Source organism: Nerophis ophidion, unplaced genomic scaffold (assembly GCF_033978795.1).
Source record: "Nerophis ophidion isolate RoL-2023_Sa unplaced genomic scaffold, RoL_Noph_v1.0 HiC_scaffold_94, whole genome shotgun sequence".
NCBI lineage: Eukaryota > Metazoa > Chordata > Actinopteri > Syngnathiformes > Syngnathidae > Nerophis > Nerophis ophidion.
In genome coordinates this window covers 289,881-306,366 of record NW_026907016.1, presented here as the reverse complement: position 1 = coordinate 306,366, position 16,486 = coordinate 289,881, and the positions used below count along the sequence as shown (strand labels likewise).

The following is a 16,486-nucleotide window of genomic DNA, read 5'->3' as shown; positions in this document are numbered from 1 at the left end:
CCCCTGACACCCACACAGTCTCTCAGGCGGTCTAAAAGAATTGTGTGGTCAACTGTGTCAAAGGCAGCTGTAAGATCTAAAAGCACTAAAATGGCAGAGCTGCCAGAATCAGACATTAAAAGCAAGTCATTAAAAACCTTTAATAGTGCAGATTCAGTACTGTGCAAAGCTTTGTATCCAGACTGAAATGGATCTAAAGTGCTATTTTCATCTAAAAAAGGCTGCAGTTGTGCCAGAACACATTTCTACAAAATCTTTGACACAAAAGGTAATTTGGAAATGGGCCGATAATTTGACAAACTTGTCGAATCAAGACCTGGTTTTTTAATCAAAGGCTCAACAACAGCTCTTTTACAAAAGGAGGGGACACAGCCAGAAATCAAGCTGCTGTTGATGATGTTCCTAACAGACACATCAATAGTGTCCCAGATTTCTTTAAAAAAGCGAGGGGGGACTGGGTCTGTGGAACATGACGAGGGTTTTAGCTTGCCGACTATTCCTGTAAGTTCAGGCATGGACACAGGCTCAAAGTGACAGAACACAGTCGAGCACTGAGTGGCCACATTAAAACTTAATGGAAAACGAGAAAGATTTGCCAGAATAGAAGCAACCTCATCATTAAAAAAGGAGAGAAATTTTTCACAAGTTTCACTTGTCATCTCCAGTGAAGTGGCTGGATTCGGTTTAAGAACATTACTGATGTTATTAAAAAGAACAAATGGCTTACTGATGCTACTTAAAATTAAGTCTGACAAATATTTTGTTTTCTCAGCTTTAACCACACTTTGATAATTTCAACAGTTTTCTTTTAAAATTTGATAGGAGACTTCCAATTGATCCCCTTTCCACTTGTTTCCACTTAAAACTAAATATACCATATTTGGAGATTGTAAAAATGTAAAACACAAATTATGATGGATAATATTGAAATGAAAGGAATAAAGGTCATCACATTTTTAGGAGTTAATATAGATGATGAAGTAAGCTGGACACTACATGTAAGTCATATAAAGAAAACATAAAAAAATGGAGTGCAATACGAAATAGAATAAAATACATACTTATGAATATTAACTATAATTATTGTACCCAACTTTAGTTGAAGCATACATTGTTCATTGCATAAAAGTCTGGGGACATACATATAAAACAATCACAAAACAATATTCATATTACACAAGAAAGTAAAAAGGACAATTAATAGAATGGATTATAGAGACCCAACAAATGATTCATAAAGTCACACATTTTAAAAGTAAATGATCTTGTATAAAAAAACAATTGTTCAAATGATAGATAGATAGATAGATAGATAGATAGATAGATAGATAGATAGATAGATAGATAGATAGATAGATAGATAGATAGATGGATAGATAGATAGATAGTACTTTATTGATTCCTTCAGGAGAGTTCCTTCAGGAAAATTAAAAATTCCAGCAGCAGTGTACAGAGTTGAGATCAATTTAAAAAAAAAAAAAGAAAGTAAAAAGTAAATAATGGGGGTTTAAAAGGAAACAAAATAGAGAAATATTACAAAAAGAATAAAAACAATGGGAACAACAATATAACAGTAAAATAAGAATATAACAAGACAAAGTAGGCAGTAGTGACCATGTTATGAAAATGTATTGCACTGTTATTGTTTTGCATCCCCTGTCATCCTAATACCCCCCGCCCCCCGCCCCAGAGAGGAGTTGTACAGTCTAATGGCGTGTGGGACAAAGGAGTTTTTGAGTCTATTAGTCCTGCACTTGGGATGAAGCAGTCTAGAACTGAACAGGCTCCTCTGGCTGCTGATAACACTATGCAGAGGGTGACTGGCATCATCCAGGATGCTCACTAGTTTGTCCACAGTCCTCTTCTCTGCCACCCTCACCAGTGAGTCCACTTTCATTCCGATCGTAGAACCGGCCCGCCTGATCAGTTTCTCAAGTCTGGAGCTGTCCTTCTTAGATGTACTGCCCCCCCCAGCACACTACCATGTAGAACAGAACACTGGCAACAGCAGACTGGTAGTACATCCACAGGAGTTTTCTACAAATGTTGAAGGAGTGCAGTCTCCTGAGGAAGTACAGCCTGCTCTGTCCTTTCTTGTACTGGTGGTCCGTGTTAACAGTCCAGTCCAGCTTATTGTCCACCCAAACCCCGAGGTACTTGAATGAGTCCACGGTCTGTACCTCAACTCCCTCGATCACAATAGGTTGTGACCGTGGACTCGACCTCCCAAAGTCAATGACCAGCTCCTTGGTCTTTGACGGATTGAGCTGCAAGACGTTCGTGTGGCACCAGACAACAAAGTCCCTCACCAGGTTCCGAAACTCCTCCTCTCTGCCGTCCCTGATGCACCCGACGATGGCTGTGTCATCCGCGTACTTCTAGATGTGACACAGCTCTGAGTTGTAGCAGAAGTCAGCGGTGTACAGGGTGAAGAGAAGAGGGGCCAGCACCGTTCCCTGCACCAATGATGTATAAAGTAAATGATAATATGCTTCCAGAAGTGGTCCAGAAGATGTTTCAGATGTGAACCAGTAAATATGAACTAAGAGGGATTTATGTGTACTCAAAAGCAAAGGTATGAACACATGTAAAACAAATATGTACATCATATATAAGAGTTCATCTATGGAATCATCTACAATTAGAAAATAAAATATGCAACTCTTCATTATTACAAAAAACATATGAAACACTATTATGAATAAGTATAAAAGTAAATTATGGATATCTACACTTAAAATGTTTACTGTAAGTAACATATTTTATATACTATTTATTCTCACCTTTTCAGTCAAAAATCTGTTCATTTCAAAGTACACAAATGTGTATATTAACTCATGTACTTGACTGTAATAAAAGCACTAATCTGAAGTGTCTAATCTATAAATGTAGAAGCATATTAAACAGATTGTTAGACAAACAACAATGTCACACATGTTATATGTGCTGATGTTGTTAGAAAGTCAAAATGAAAGTCTTGACAGTTTATTTCAAATCCTGCAGTTTCATTTGCTGCTGCTGTTCTCACCAGCACACTTGTGTTTCTTACACTGCTACTTAGAAGACAATCTTTCACCACACACACTGCAACTCAACACTTTCTCTCCTGGGTGTCTTCTCATGTGTGCTACAAGGGTTGATCGTCAACAAAAGCTTCTGTTGCAGATTGAACAGGAATGTGATTTTTCACCAGTGTGTGTTCTCGTGTGTACTTTCGCATATGTACTTCTTGTAAAACCTTTACCACAGGTCGAACAGGAAAAAGGTTTTTCTCCAGTGTGTGTTCTCTTGTGTCTTTTCAAATTATTACTTTGTGCAAAACCTTTACCACAGATTGAACAAGAAACGTTTTTTTCACCAGTGTGTTCTCATGTGTACTTTCAAATTTTGACGTTGTGTAAAACCTTTACCACATATTGAACAAGAAAAAGGTTTTTCTCCAGTGTGTGTTCTCATGTGTCTTTTCAAATCGTGACTTTGTGCAAAACCTTTACTACAGAGTGAACAAGAAAAAGGTTTTTCTCCAGTGTGTGTTCTCATGTGTACTTTCAGACTACAATGGTATTTAAAGGTTTTGTGACAGTGAGAAGATGTGAAGTGAGTGTTGTCAGTGTGACATGTCTTATCATCTTTAGAGTCTTCATCATCAGTGTCAGGAGAGTGTGACGTTGTGTCCTCACTATCTGATAGTGGAGCTAAGAGCTTGTCTGCTTGTGATCCTCCACAGTGGTCTCCATCAGCTTCTGTTGTCATGTGTTGTGTTGAGCTGCTGCTTGGAGGCTCCCCCCCTCCCCTCTCCTCACTTTCACCTTTCACCTCATCATCTTCACTCTTCACAGGGACACCAGTCACTGGGAACTCCTCCAACCATTTAGGCTGACTGATGCCCTTTTCCTCCTCTTCCTCTTTAATCTGCGGCGGCTCTTGGTCCTCCTCTTCCTCTTTGAAGTAAGGGGTCAGTGGGTACTCCTCTTCCTGTTTAATGTGAGGGGTCAGTGGGTCCTCCTCTTTATTTTTGATGTGTAAGTTCAGTGGGTCCTCCGCTTGCCCTTTAATGTGAAGGGTCAGTTTAACACTATGGGTCTGTGGCGTCTCAACTTCCTCTTTAATGTGGGGGGACTGTGGTTCCTCTTCCTGCTCACGAAAAATATGTTCTTCGACGTCTACGGGACGGGAGAAAACAAACATTCTTGATAAAAGTCCAGCTTTGCTCAGTCACATGAGACATTGTCCTGCACCAACATATGATCTCACAATCTCATCAGTTTCCCCTCACAGCAGTCAGGGTACTTCCAGCTGACACATGAAGAAGACATTCAGGGGAATGCCTTTCCAGGCCAACAACCAATCCTCCTTATTCATATAAAAACATCTTAAAAGTCATTCCTGCAATCCTTAATGGTAGACGCCATACGTAAAAGTTTGCTGTTCTCTCTCTAAATAAGTCATACACACACAGGAAATAATGTACCACATGCCAGCCTCCACGCAGTAGTACTAGTGATGAGCTCCCCCTGCTGGTGGACAATAATTACTGTCATTTTCACATTCATCTTTAGAGACATGTCTGCTCTAAAAATAGCATGAGCATAGTCAACATCCATCCATCCATTTTCTACTGTACTGTTCGAGGTCAAGCATGTTGGCCAAAAAAGATGACATCTGTTTTGCTTTCATTTAGATAATGTCACCACAGTTAAACTGGGAAGAAGTAATCAGATTACTGACTACTCCTTCAAAAGATAACTTGTTTACCTTATTAATAATAGTAATATTGAATTAATTTAAAGTGTTTCTAGACACTCAAATTGCGTTACAGTGAGAACTGAGAAGACATCATTCATGCAGTCCACCCACTCAATGTGGTAAGCTACATTTAATTATTATAATAATATTAAGTAGATGAAGAAATTCCTGAAAGAATTGTGTTTGAATGCTCCAATGCTGAAGCTGAACTGAAAAGTTGACAGAATGTAGTATGAATGTAAGAATAGTTTAAATGTTGAAGAGTTTGAATCTCGGGAAAACTGGGATTTTTTTAAGTTCTTAAACCAACATGCTTTTTTTGTGCTGACTCAGAGGAATGTTTTGACAGTGGACCGGTTGAAATGGGTTGAACAATGTGAAAGGAGTCATTGCACTAAAGAAGGTTGGAAATAAGGTTAGAAAAAACTGGGAATTCCTGGAAATTTGTCGAATGTGGAAAACTAGTTGTTTGTATTTCCAGGATGAATTGAATGTGTTGAAGGTAGAATGGTTTGAAACATGTGGGAATTGTGGAAATTTGAAAAATGGATAGTTATTTTTAAATGGGGAAAAATGTCCCTAAAAACTGGGAATTCCAGACAATTTCTTTGAATAAGTGTTGAAAGGGAGCACACAATTCCTGAACACACTGAATATTTTGAAGTTGGAACGGTTTGAATCAGATGAAAAATGTGGGAGTTGTGGAACTTTCATTTTATTCCTTTCAATAGGAATTTCATATAAATTTTGGAGAATTTCGGGGAAAGCAGGAATTTTTTCAAAAATGCTAAAAAATGTGAATGTTCTGAATGAGTTGAAATGGTTGGTGTTAGAATTTTTCAGATCGGTTGAGAAATGTTGAAGTCGTAACATTTTTGATTGAGAAATGGTTTTATGGAATTCCTTGAATTTCGGGAAAACCGGGATTTTTCCAATTTAAAAAACACATTTGTTTTCTGTCCTGATTAAGAGAAATGATTTGGCGGTGGAACGGTTGAAGTGGGTTGAAAAATTTTATATTTTCAATTTCCAGAATTAGTGGAATATGTTGCAGGTGGAATTGTTTGAATTGGTTGAAAAATGTGGAAATGGTGGCACTTTGAAAAATGGCTAATTCATTTTGAATGGGGAAAAATGTCACGCAAAACGTGGAATTCTGGCAATTTTTGGAATTTGTCAAGGAAACCCTGTGATTACCGAATAGGCTGAACAGTTTGAAGTTGGAACGGTGTGAATCGGATGAAAAATGTTTAGTTGGGGAACTTTGAAAAATGTACCATTATTTTCAATGACAATTTCATGAAAATTTTGGAAATTTGGGAAAAGCAGAATTCTTTTAGAAAATGCTAAAATATGTTAATGTTCTGAATGAGTTGGAATTTTTCAAATCGGTCAGTAGTAACTTTTTTTTGTTGAGAAATAGTATGGTAGAATTCCTGGAATTTTGGGAAAACCAGGAATTTTTCCAGAGAAAAAAACAACTTTGTTTTTTGTCCTCTTTAAGAGGAATGATTTGCTGGTGGAACGGTTGAAGTGGGTCGAAAAATGTGGTCGACACAAAAAAGGGTGAAGAAAGGGATTGAAAAAAATGAGAATTTTGGGTATTCTTCAAAATTTTTTGAACTTGGAAAAATGATAGTTTGAATGTCCAGGTTTAGTGAAACATGTAGAAGATGGAATGATTTGAATCACTTGAAAAAAGTGGAAATGGTGGAAGTTTGAAAAACAGCCAAATTATTTTGAATGGGAAAAATGACTAAGCACTTACTTATTCATGTTTCAAGCTATGTTTAGCCTTGTTCTACAGTCCTTCAGTGATAATAATACATGTAGGAAATGTAATGTATTTGCTGCAATGGAGGATGGTTGAAGGTGTGATGGAAGAAGACACAGTTTGCTGTCGTGACAACTAATTCCTCTGCTCGGCCAACTGAACATCAAAAATACAAATCAGCGGTTAAAAATCTGGACGTTTGGGGTCTTTGTGAGTGGAAAAAATGTAATTTCACAATTTCGCGACACAAAAAGACCTGGCAATAATGTCCCATACTAAATCGGGGTTTTAAGATTTGATGGGCATGAAGGCCTAGTAGTACAAAGTTTAGTTTCTACACAGTTTGGTGAATATATGTATGTAAGTAAAAATGCCTGCGATGAGGTGGCGACTTGTCCAGGGTGTACACCACCTCTGTTGTGATCCGATTCCTGGATCACATCTTTTGTCTATATTTGAGTCTTTTGTGTTTCTTGTTTATGGTTTGATTCTTCCGATTCTTAGTTAGTGCACTTCCTAGTTTGTATTGGTCACCATAGCGACTTCATTTGTTCCAACTGCACTGGCGCCCGGCGCACACCTGTCTTTGATGACCATTTCTGTATTTATACCTGCCTTTGTTGGGTCTGAGTTCTTCACTTGCTTTATGCAACACTCACGTTTGGTTAAGTTTGTCCTGTTCTGGCTTGCTACGTTCCTCCTTAGCTTCTGTGCGCTCGACACACGCTTCTGTGGACTTTTTACTCAGTGTTAGCGTTTAGCCTAGCTCCCGGTGAGTTGCACGCGCTTTCTTTTGCCTTTGTATCAGTGTTCTTTTATTATTTTATATATTAAATCCAGCTCCTACCTGCTAACTTGCTTGTCTGGTCCCGTGCATCTTGAGTTGACATCCCCACGCATCACAATGTGTTCCGAACGTGACAACCTCCTGCCTGATTGCAGCTGAGATAGGCTCCAGCGACCCCCGGATGGAAAATAGATGGATGGATGGAAGAACAATTCATCTGTTGACTGTTGTCTTATGTCACTTTTGTTAAACTAAAATATTACTTGTTAAACCTTTGTACAAATTTAAAACGATCGCAATGCTAATTTTTGTTAGCCTATCAATGTGGTCGTCCATTGTAGGTTAGCATTAAGCTAGTGGCGCAAAAGCCAACTTTTTTCCTTTATGGTTGTATTGTTTTTTGTTTTTTTTTAGGTTTATACCAAACCGTATTGTTGATTGAACAAGATTGTTACATGTATGTGCAAGTCTTTTGCAGGCTCCTCAAACACACGGCGGAGAGAGCGTGGCGTCACTCCGGTGGGTGTACGGATGTGTCCAAGGTACGTAGACACAGAAAACTCCCCCACAATGGTAATAAACTTCCTCGTCCTCTACACGTCACAACGACTATTACTGTGAAACATGCAACCGTCCCGTCCTTGAGGCGCCCATTTGAAATAGCGACTAAACTACGAAGTTAAAGTTGGAAAATCCATAATCCACAACACATCTCATCTGCTTGTGTTGTTGTGAACGACATCATCCATGTAGGATTAATGTACAAACAGCACAGCAGTCGCAACTTGAGTCTCTCCCTCCTTTTTTTTTTTAACCAGCCTCAAATGGCCTCCACACTTCAAGCTGAGAACAGCAGCACACTTCCCCCTTCACAATAATAGGTCTGACTGCGCTAACAAAGGTTTCAAAAAAGCACCTCACACAAGCATGATGAACTTATCCATGCATTGACCCAAAGTACGGGTCAAATTTGTCCAACGATGTATTTCACCAATAAATGTGAGAGATTCTGCATTTAATTAATAAACATTGTATACATTTTTATTTGACAAAAAAAGCACACACTTAAATGGTAGTAAAAAAAAAAGTGTAAAAGGTAAAAAATGGAACTAAAAACAATTAAAACATAAAACAAAATTTTACTGTCTTTTTTTATTGCCATTGTTACTTAAATTTATGTGAACTATTTTTTTTACTTGTGGTTGATTAGTTACTAACTCATATCCGTTTTTTAAACTATATTTAACGTTGAGTTTTGGTAATGAAAACAAATACTGGTGTTTTCAAATGAATGAATAATTGTGTAATTGTGATTACAATATCAATCAAAATAATGGCGATTATTATTTTTCCCACAATGGTCCAGCCCTAACTGTACCCTTTTTAAACAAAGGGTGCACAATACAATCTATTCTCCATATTTCATTAACTCAAATTTATCTTTCATGCATCTCAAGAATATAAATATCATTCCATGATGTGCTTTTTCCATCCATCATCCATTTTCTACCTCTTGTCCCTTTTGGGATCACGGGGGGCGGAAGGTGGGCTACACCCTGGAAAATTCCATAAAAACTTGAAACAATGTTTTAAATGTTATCCTAATTAAAAAATATACCCTCCAGTTTGTGGCTATTATAATGAATATTTCTAGAGGATATGCATTTTTACAGCATGTTTTAAAGGGATAGCATTTAAGAAAAAGACTTCTGGGTATATTATATTGATCAACTCATTCTTATTTAGGGGGCTTAGTGAGCGGAATAGAGGTGATCCCATTGACTCCATTGTTAGAATTAGGATAGTTAAGATTTTGCTAACGTTTGTTTCCAACTTAGAATGCATACAAAATAAAAACATATTATTGTCTTACATAAGGATTGTGAAAGACAGGCAAAATAAATAAAAAAAATCAGATCCCCATTGATAATTTTTCTACATCCTGTGAACGGGCTGATGCTGTGGTGAACGTGAGAAAATAAATACATGTCAGGAAAATGCAAATGTCAGCAAAAATGGCTGGAAAAAGTTTTAAAACCTGGTTAAAGATTGTTGGCGGTAAACCCAGAGAGGCATGTGCATGTTGTAAAACGATGTTAGAATTAGCTTTATTATTTGAGTTAAGGGGGCCCCGTCATGGGGGCCGCCCCCGGCCCAGCTCTGACTTGTTCCACCACTGTTCATCCTGATTATATTATAAAATGTAAATGTCATTTTCTTGTAATTATTCAAATATAGTGTTAGTAAAGATGTGAGAGTAATAAGTAAACAAACCTGTTCTGTGTAACACAACTTGATGTTTCTTGAAAACAGCGTCCAGTAGTTGATTGTTCTCCTCTTTAGTTCTAGAAAGTTCCGCCTGGTATTCTGCTATCGTTCTTTCTAACACTACAAATATTTCTTCAACGGCAGCAGTTAGTCGCTGATCCACCAACGCTCTCAACATTTGTAATGTAGACATTTTCACACAATCACAACACTTTACTCTCACACTTGATCTCTACTTAGCGATGTGTTGATAACTTCTGTGTCTTCTGTTAGCAGCTAACAAGCTAAGCTAACTAGCGAGCTAAGCTAACTAACAAGCAAAGATAGCACGAGAAGCAGCACAGTGCTTCTAGCGCATCCAGACCACTTTATCCTTAAATAAAGAATCAAATATGTATTTTATACGACGTAAATATTTCAAACTGGAGAAAAAATAATAGGACTGACTTATTAGCGTCTTTCTCATTCGATGTGCTCTTTCTGATGTCTTCCGTTTACCCCGGAAGCTGGGAATGACGTCACAGCCGGGTGGACGAAGAGGTAGCTCTATATAAGATATTGCCTGCTGTCACTGTTACCATGCTTTTCTTTTACGTAATATTTATTTGAATATCAACGTGATATAAAAGAGTGTTTTGTTTCTAAAAGTAAATTCAAAGTATATCAAACAAAGCTTTATTTTGGGGTTCAGTGGCGCCCCCCTGCGACATTCATTGCAATGACAAGAGTGAAAGTGCTAGAAATTGTAGCGATATTACTGCCTGATTTATTTAAATGTACCCTTCCACGTGTTTTTATTGTTGTTCCCTTTTATATTGTGATAAAGTCCTTTATTTTCTAAACTTGAAAATGTCATACATTCTGAATTCATTACACATCAACTAAAATATTGCAAGCCTTTTATTATCTCAATATTGCTGATTATGGCATACAGCTTAAGAAAACTCAAAAGTCGTATCTCAAAAAATTTTAATATTTCCTCAGACCAAGTAAAAAAGCTGTATGCCATAATCAGCAATATTAAAATAAAAGGCTTGCTATATTTCAGTTGATGTGCAATGAATCCAGAATGTATAACATTTTCATGTTTTTAGTTGCATTACAGAAAATAAAGGACTTTATCACAATATTCTAATTCTCTGAGACAGTCCTGTATTTTTATATAAAAAAACATGAATAAAACATTCAGATGTCACAGAACGTGATGTCGCATGAGCTCTGTCATTAAAACAAATCGTAAGTCCAGGAAGTGATGTAGTCTTTGCGCATGCGTGGATTTATCGTGTCATGAATTAATTTTAATTTTTAAAAAGTGTGAAACATTAGTTCTAATGCACAAAAGTCTCTTTTTTACGTTAAATCCAAATTCTCACTTTGTGTTCATGATTTCAATTTATTAATTCATTCTTGGAAGATTGTAAAAAATAGAAAAAGCCCTTAAATGACTATATTTATTGGAATTATTTAAGTGGTTTTAAATAAGCAGGTGTAAGTTTATTTATTTATATATTTTTTTATTTTAATCTTTTTCAAATGGTCTCATATTTACTTTTATTTGAACGGGTTTTGTTTATTGGAGGATTGGATTTAATGTGATGTTTGAAAATATTGAAAAAACATTGACTCCAATTGTATTGAAAGTACCTGAAATGAGATATTCTTATTCAAACAGGGATAGTAGGTCCATTCTATGTGCCATACTTGATAATTTCGCGATATTGCCATATTTTTGCTGAAAGGATTTAGTAGAGAACATCCACAATAAAGTTCGCAACTTTCGGTGCTAACAGAAAAGCCTTGCCACTACCGGAAGTCGCATACGATGACATCACATGTTGATGGCTCCTCACATCCTCACATTGTTTTTATTGGGAGCCTCCAACAAAAAATGCTATTCGGACCGAGAAAAAGACAATTTCCCCATTAATTTGAGCGGGGATGAAAGATTTGTATTTGAGGATATTGATAGCGACGGACTAGAAAAAAAAAAACAAGTTAAAAAAAAAAAAGGCGATTGCATTGGGACGGATTCAGATGTTTTTAGACACATTTACTAGGATAATTCTAGGAAATCCCTTATCTTTCTATTGTGTTGCTAGTGTTTTAGTGAGTTTAACAGTGCTGAATAGTCAGAGGGGTGTGTCTCCACGGGTGTCTTGACACCAGTCTCTCAGAGGAGTCGACGGCAGCTTTATGGACGGCACAAGCTCAGCTGATCTCCAATAAGATGCGACTTTTTACCACAATTTTCTCACCGAAACCTGCTGGTTGACATTCGGTCGGGATCCATGTTCGCTTGAAAGCGCTCTGATCCATAGTAAAGTTTCACCTCCGGGAATTTTAAACAAGGAATCACCGTGTGTTTGTGTGGCTAAAGGCTAAAGCTTCCCAACTCCATCTTTCTACTTTGACTTCTCCAATAGTAATTGAACAAATTGCAAAAGATTCAGCAACACAAATCTCCAAAATATTGTGTAATTATGCGATTAAAGCAGACAACTTCTAGCTGTGTGTGTGTGTGTGTGTGTGCAGCGCTCATATTTCCTAACAGCCCGTGACGTCACGCGTACACGTCATCATTACGCGAGGTTTTCATGAAAAAACTCCCGGGAAATGTCGAATTGCTCATTAGTAAACTAAAAAGGCCGTATTGGCATGTGTTGCAATGTTAATATTTCATCATTGATATATAAACTATCAGACTGTGTGGTGGCTAGTAGTGGCTTTCAGTAGGCCTTTAATGTGTCTATACATTGTTTATGTATGTTTAATTGTTCAATAAAAAATAACATACATACTCAGAAGCAAAACTTCAAAAAATAGTAACAAAAATGAGCAGAAGCATTTCAATCATAAGAAGAAGTGTCTATTTTTGAACTAACACAACTATGAAGCAAATGATACAATCCCTTGTATTGTCTCATCTTGACTCCTGCCCAGCAATCTGCTCTAATGCATCTAAACGAGATCTAAATCAAATCCAGCTTACCCAAAACAGAGCTGCCAGACTAGCTCTCCATTGCTCATTTAGGACCGGCATTGAGATCATGCATCATGAATTGTGTTGGATGACAGTTGCTGAAAGACTAGCCTGTAGTTTGATTCTATTTTTAAAAAACAACATTTATAAATACCATAAACCTTAAGCTTGCTGCCAGGAATCTTAGCATCAGTTGTCACACAACTTTCCGTCATTTTTAATTTGGACAACCGTTGTTACGGCTATTCTGTTGTTCCAAAAAGTTACAAAAAAATAAAAATAAAGATTGCAGAGTTGCCTTGAGGAGGAGGTTTATGACGCACTAAATTCTTCAATAAGATACTTCCAGATTCAAAATGTTGATCATTTATTTTCTCAAACGAAACAATTTCTCCGTGGTTGACTTTCTATATAATGGAAATAACTTATTTAGTGTAAACAAACTATATCACTCCTCACTCCTTCAGCATGACGGACAGACCAAGGCAGCGCCCAGCTGTGCTGTCTTCTTAATTATAGGAGGAGGAAGTGGCTCACCAGGAGGAGTGTGAGCAGCTGAACACGATAATAATTCATCTAAACATCCAATAATCAACATCATCATTGGCATTGGATTCCATTGTCAAAACACTTAATAAATAAATATAAATAGGCTCCAAGAACTGTTATTTTGTTTAACGGTGTATCTTTCCTCATGCCAATGTTTGGTATTTAACTGACGCTTTCATCGGGCTGTTTCAAACACAAATTTGTTGTCTTAAGGGTTTGTCTTGGACTGTATAACTTGAAAGTGAGAGTAATAAAGCTGAGCTCAGTGTGATGTGAGGGTGCATCTAACACACCTACAGCAAAATATTAACTACAACTTTTTCCATACAGTTACACTGTCTAACAATTTGACTTTAAAGTATTGCGTTTAATCCTTCAAATGATCACATTAACGCTCTCCCACCTGAACTAAAGTGGATGTGAGGGAGGTTTTTGGTTTCAGTTTTTCAAATGAAATAGAGAAAAAGCAATCACTGTTAAAAACTGTTCAAATTTAATACAGGTACAAGGACTGCTACCACGGGGCAAAGGGATGTATTTTAAGAAGTGTAAAGAGGTTAACATCAGCCACTTGAACAGGGACTTGAACCCTGGACCCTCAAATTAAAAGTCTGATGCTCTGCCAACTGAGCTACCCAGGACCTTGTCAATGCTGATTTGTCCAACATCTGAGATAACATCCATATTGGCAATCTCGGGTCAATCAATCAATCAATCAATGTTTACTTATATAGCCCTAAATCACTAGTGTCTCAAAGGGCTGCACAAACCACCACGACGTCCTCGGTAGGCCCACATAAGGGCAAGGAAAACTCACACCCAGTGGGACATCGGTGACAATAATGACCCAGTGGGACGTCGGTGACAATAATGACTATGAGAACCTTAGAGAGGAGGAAAGCAATGGATGTCGAGCGGGTCTAACATGATACTGTGAAAGTTCAATCCACAATGGATCCAACACAGTCGCGAGAGTCCAGTCCAAAGCGGATCCAACACAGCAGCGAGAGTCCCGTTCACAGCGGAGCCAGCAGGAAACCATCCCAAGCGGAGGGGGATCAGCAGCGCAGAGATGTCCCCATCCGATACACAGGCAAGCAGTACATGGCCACCGGATCGGACCGGACCCCCTCCACAAGGGAGAGTGGGACATAGAAGAAAAAGAAAAGAAGCGGCAGATCAACTGGTCTAAAAAGGGAGTCTATTTAAAGGCTAGAGTATACAAATGAGTTTTAAGGTGAGACTTAAATGCTTCTACTGAGGTGGCATCTCGAACTGTTACCGGGAGGGTATTCCAGAGTACTGGAGCCCGAACGGAAAACGCTCTATAGCCCGCAGACTTTTTTTGGGGTTTGGGAATCACTAACAAGCCGGAGTCCTTTGAACGCAGATTTCTTGCCGGGACATATGGTACAATACAATCGGCAAGATAGGATGGAGCTAAACCGTGTAGTATTTTATACGTAAGTAGTAAAACCTTAAAGTCACATCTTAAGTGCACAGGAAGCCAGTGCAGGTGAGCCAGTATAGGTATATATGTATGTATATATGTATATAAAGGTATATACAGTATAGGTATATATGTATGTATATATGTATATAAAGGTATATACAGTACAGGCGGAATGTGATCAAACTTTCTTGTTCTTGTCAAAAGTCTAGCAGCCACATTTTGTACCAACTGTAATCTTTTAATGCTAGACATGGGGAGACCCGAAAATAATACGTTACAGTAATCGAGACGAGACGTAACAAACGCATGGATAATGATCTCAGCGTCTTTAGTGGACAGAATGGAGCGAATTTTAGCGATATTACGGAGATGAAAGAAGGCCGTTTTAGTAACGCTTTTAATGTGTGCCTCAAAGGAGAGAGTTGGGTCGAAGATAATACCCAGATTCTTTACCGTGTCGCCTTGTTTAATTGTTTGGTTGTCAAATGTTAGAGTTGTATTATTAAATAGAGTTCGGTGTCTAGCAGGACCGATAATCAGCATTTCCGTTTTTTTGGCGTTGAGTTGCAAAAAGTTAGCGGACATCCAATGTTTAATTTCATTAAGACACGCCTCCAGCTGACTACAATCCGGCGTGTTGGTCAGCTTTAGGGGCATGTAGAGTTGGGTGTCATCAGCATAACAGTGACAGCTAACACCGTATTTGCGTATGATGTCACCTAGCGGCAGCATGTAGATGCTGAAGAGTGCAGGGCCAAGGACCGAACCCTGGGGAACTCCACACGTTACCTTAACGTAGTCCGAGGTCACATTGTTATGGGAGACACACTGCATCCTATCAGTAAGATAAGAGTTAAACCAAGACAGGGCTAAGTCTGACATACCGATTCGTGTTTTGATACGTTCTAATAAAATATTATGATCGACGGTATCGAAAGCAGCGCTAAGATCGAGGAGCAGCAACATAGATGACGCATCAGAATCCATCGTTAGCAATAGATCATTAGTCATTTTTGCGAGGGCTGTCTCCGTGGAGTGATTTGCCCTGAAACCGGATTGAAAGGTTTCACATAGATTGTTAGACGCTAAGTGTTCATTTAACTGCTCCGCAAAAATTTTTTCAAGGATTTTTGAAATAAAGGGAAGGTGAGACACCGGTCGGTAGTTTACCATGAGGTCAGGATCGAGGTTAGGTCTTTTAAGAAGAGGATGAATAACCGCTTTTTTGAATGCTAGGGGAACAGTGCCCGAGGAGAGTGATAAGTTTATAATATTTAGCACTGATGGACCTAATAATACAAAGAGCTCCTTGATCAGTTTCCCAGGAAGAGGGTCAAGTAAGCATGTTGTCTGTTTTATTCCATTTATACGTTGTAACAATTCCTCTAATGTTATTTCCTCAAAACGAGAGAACGAGAGAAACTATTTTGGAGGGCAGTATCCGCCGTATATACCATTGTGTCAGTGTTAATAGAACCCCGTTGTAGCTGGGACGCATTGTCTTTAATCTCCTTTCTAATGACTTCAATTTTCTTACTAAAGAATTGCATAAAGTCATCAGCTGAGTGGGTGGAGCTACTGGAAGGAGTCCCTTGTTGGGTTAGCGATGCTACCGTACTAAACAAAAATTTAGGATCATTTTTATTACGGTGGATGAGATTTGAGTAATATTTAGCTTTAGCTAAGGTAAGCATGCGTTTATAAGTTATTAAACCATCACTCCATGCTTGATGGTGCACCTCAAGTTTAGTCGTGCGCCATTTGCGTTCCAGCTTTCTACATAATAATTTCTGAGCTCTAGTTTCTTCTGTAAACCACGGGGTGCGCTTTTTTGGAGCCTTTTTTAACTTTAGCGGTGCTATGTTATCAATGGTTTCGCGCAGGGTGTCGTTAAAGTTGTTAGTGAGGTTATCAATAGAGCCCACATAC

At 38.1% G+C, this 16,486-nt stretch overlaps 1 protein-coding gene and 1 non-coding gene across 3 annotated transcripts; both read right to left on the bottom strand.

Annotated features, from left to right (window-relative positions):
• Positions 1-1,143: 1,143 nt before the first annotated feature.
• LOC133547398 (zinc finger protein 177-like) lies at positions 1,144-10,087 on the bottom strand. 2 transcript variants are annotated; one of them, XM_061893084.1, is made up of 2 exons: positions 10,023-10,076; positions 1,144-4,163 (listed from the first exon to the last, which is right to left on the bottom strand). In XM_061893084.1, exons 1-2 carry the CDS (start codon positions 10,039-10,041, stop codon positions 3,355-3,357), a joined length of 828 nt encoding a protein of 275 aa, XP_061749068.1. In that variant the 5' UTR covers positions 10,042-10,076; the 3' UTR covers positions 1,144-3,354. The 2 variants fall into 2 exon arrangements, with proteins under 2 accessions (XP_061749068.1, XP_061749066.1); XM_061893082.1 differs by having other exon boundaries at positions 1,145-4,163; positions 9,582-10,087.
• Positions 10,088-13,672: 3,585 nt separating this feature from the next.
• On the bottom strand, positions 13,673-13,745 carry trnak-uuu (transfer RNA lysine (anticodon UUU)). The gene has a single exon. It is a non-coding gene; the product is annotated as a tRNA-Lys (tRNA).
• Positions 13,746-16,486: the final 2,741 nt, after the last annotated feature.

Coding starts and splice junctions, on each gene's coding strand:
- LOC133547398 (XM_061893082.1), bottom strand. CDS start 9,768: ATGTCTACATTACAAATGTTGAGAGCGTTGGTGGATCAGCGACTAACT. Junction 4,164..9,581: donor AGTTGTGTTACACAGAACAG/GTTTGTTTACTT, acceptor CCCGTCCCGTAG/ACGTCGAAGAACATATTTTT.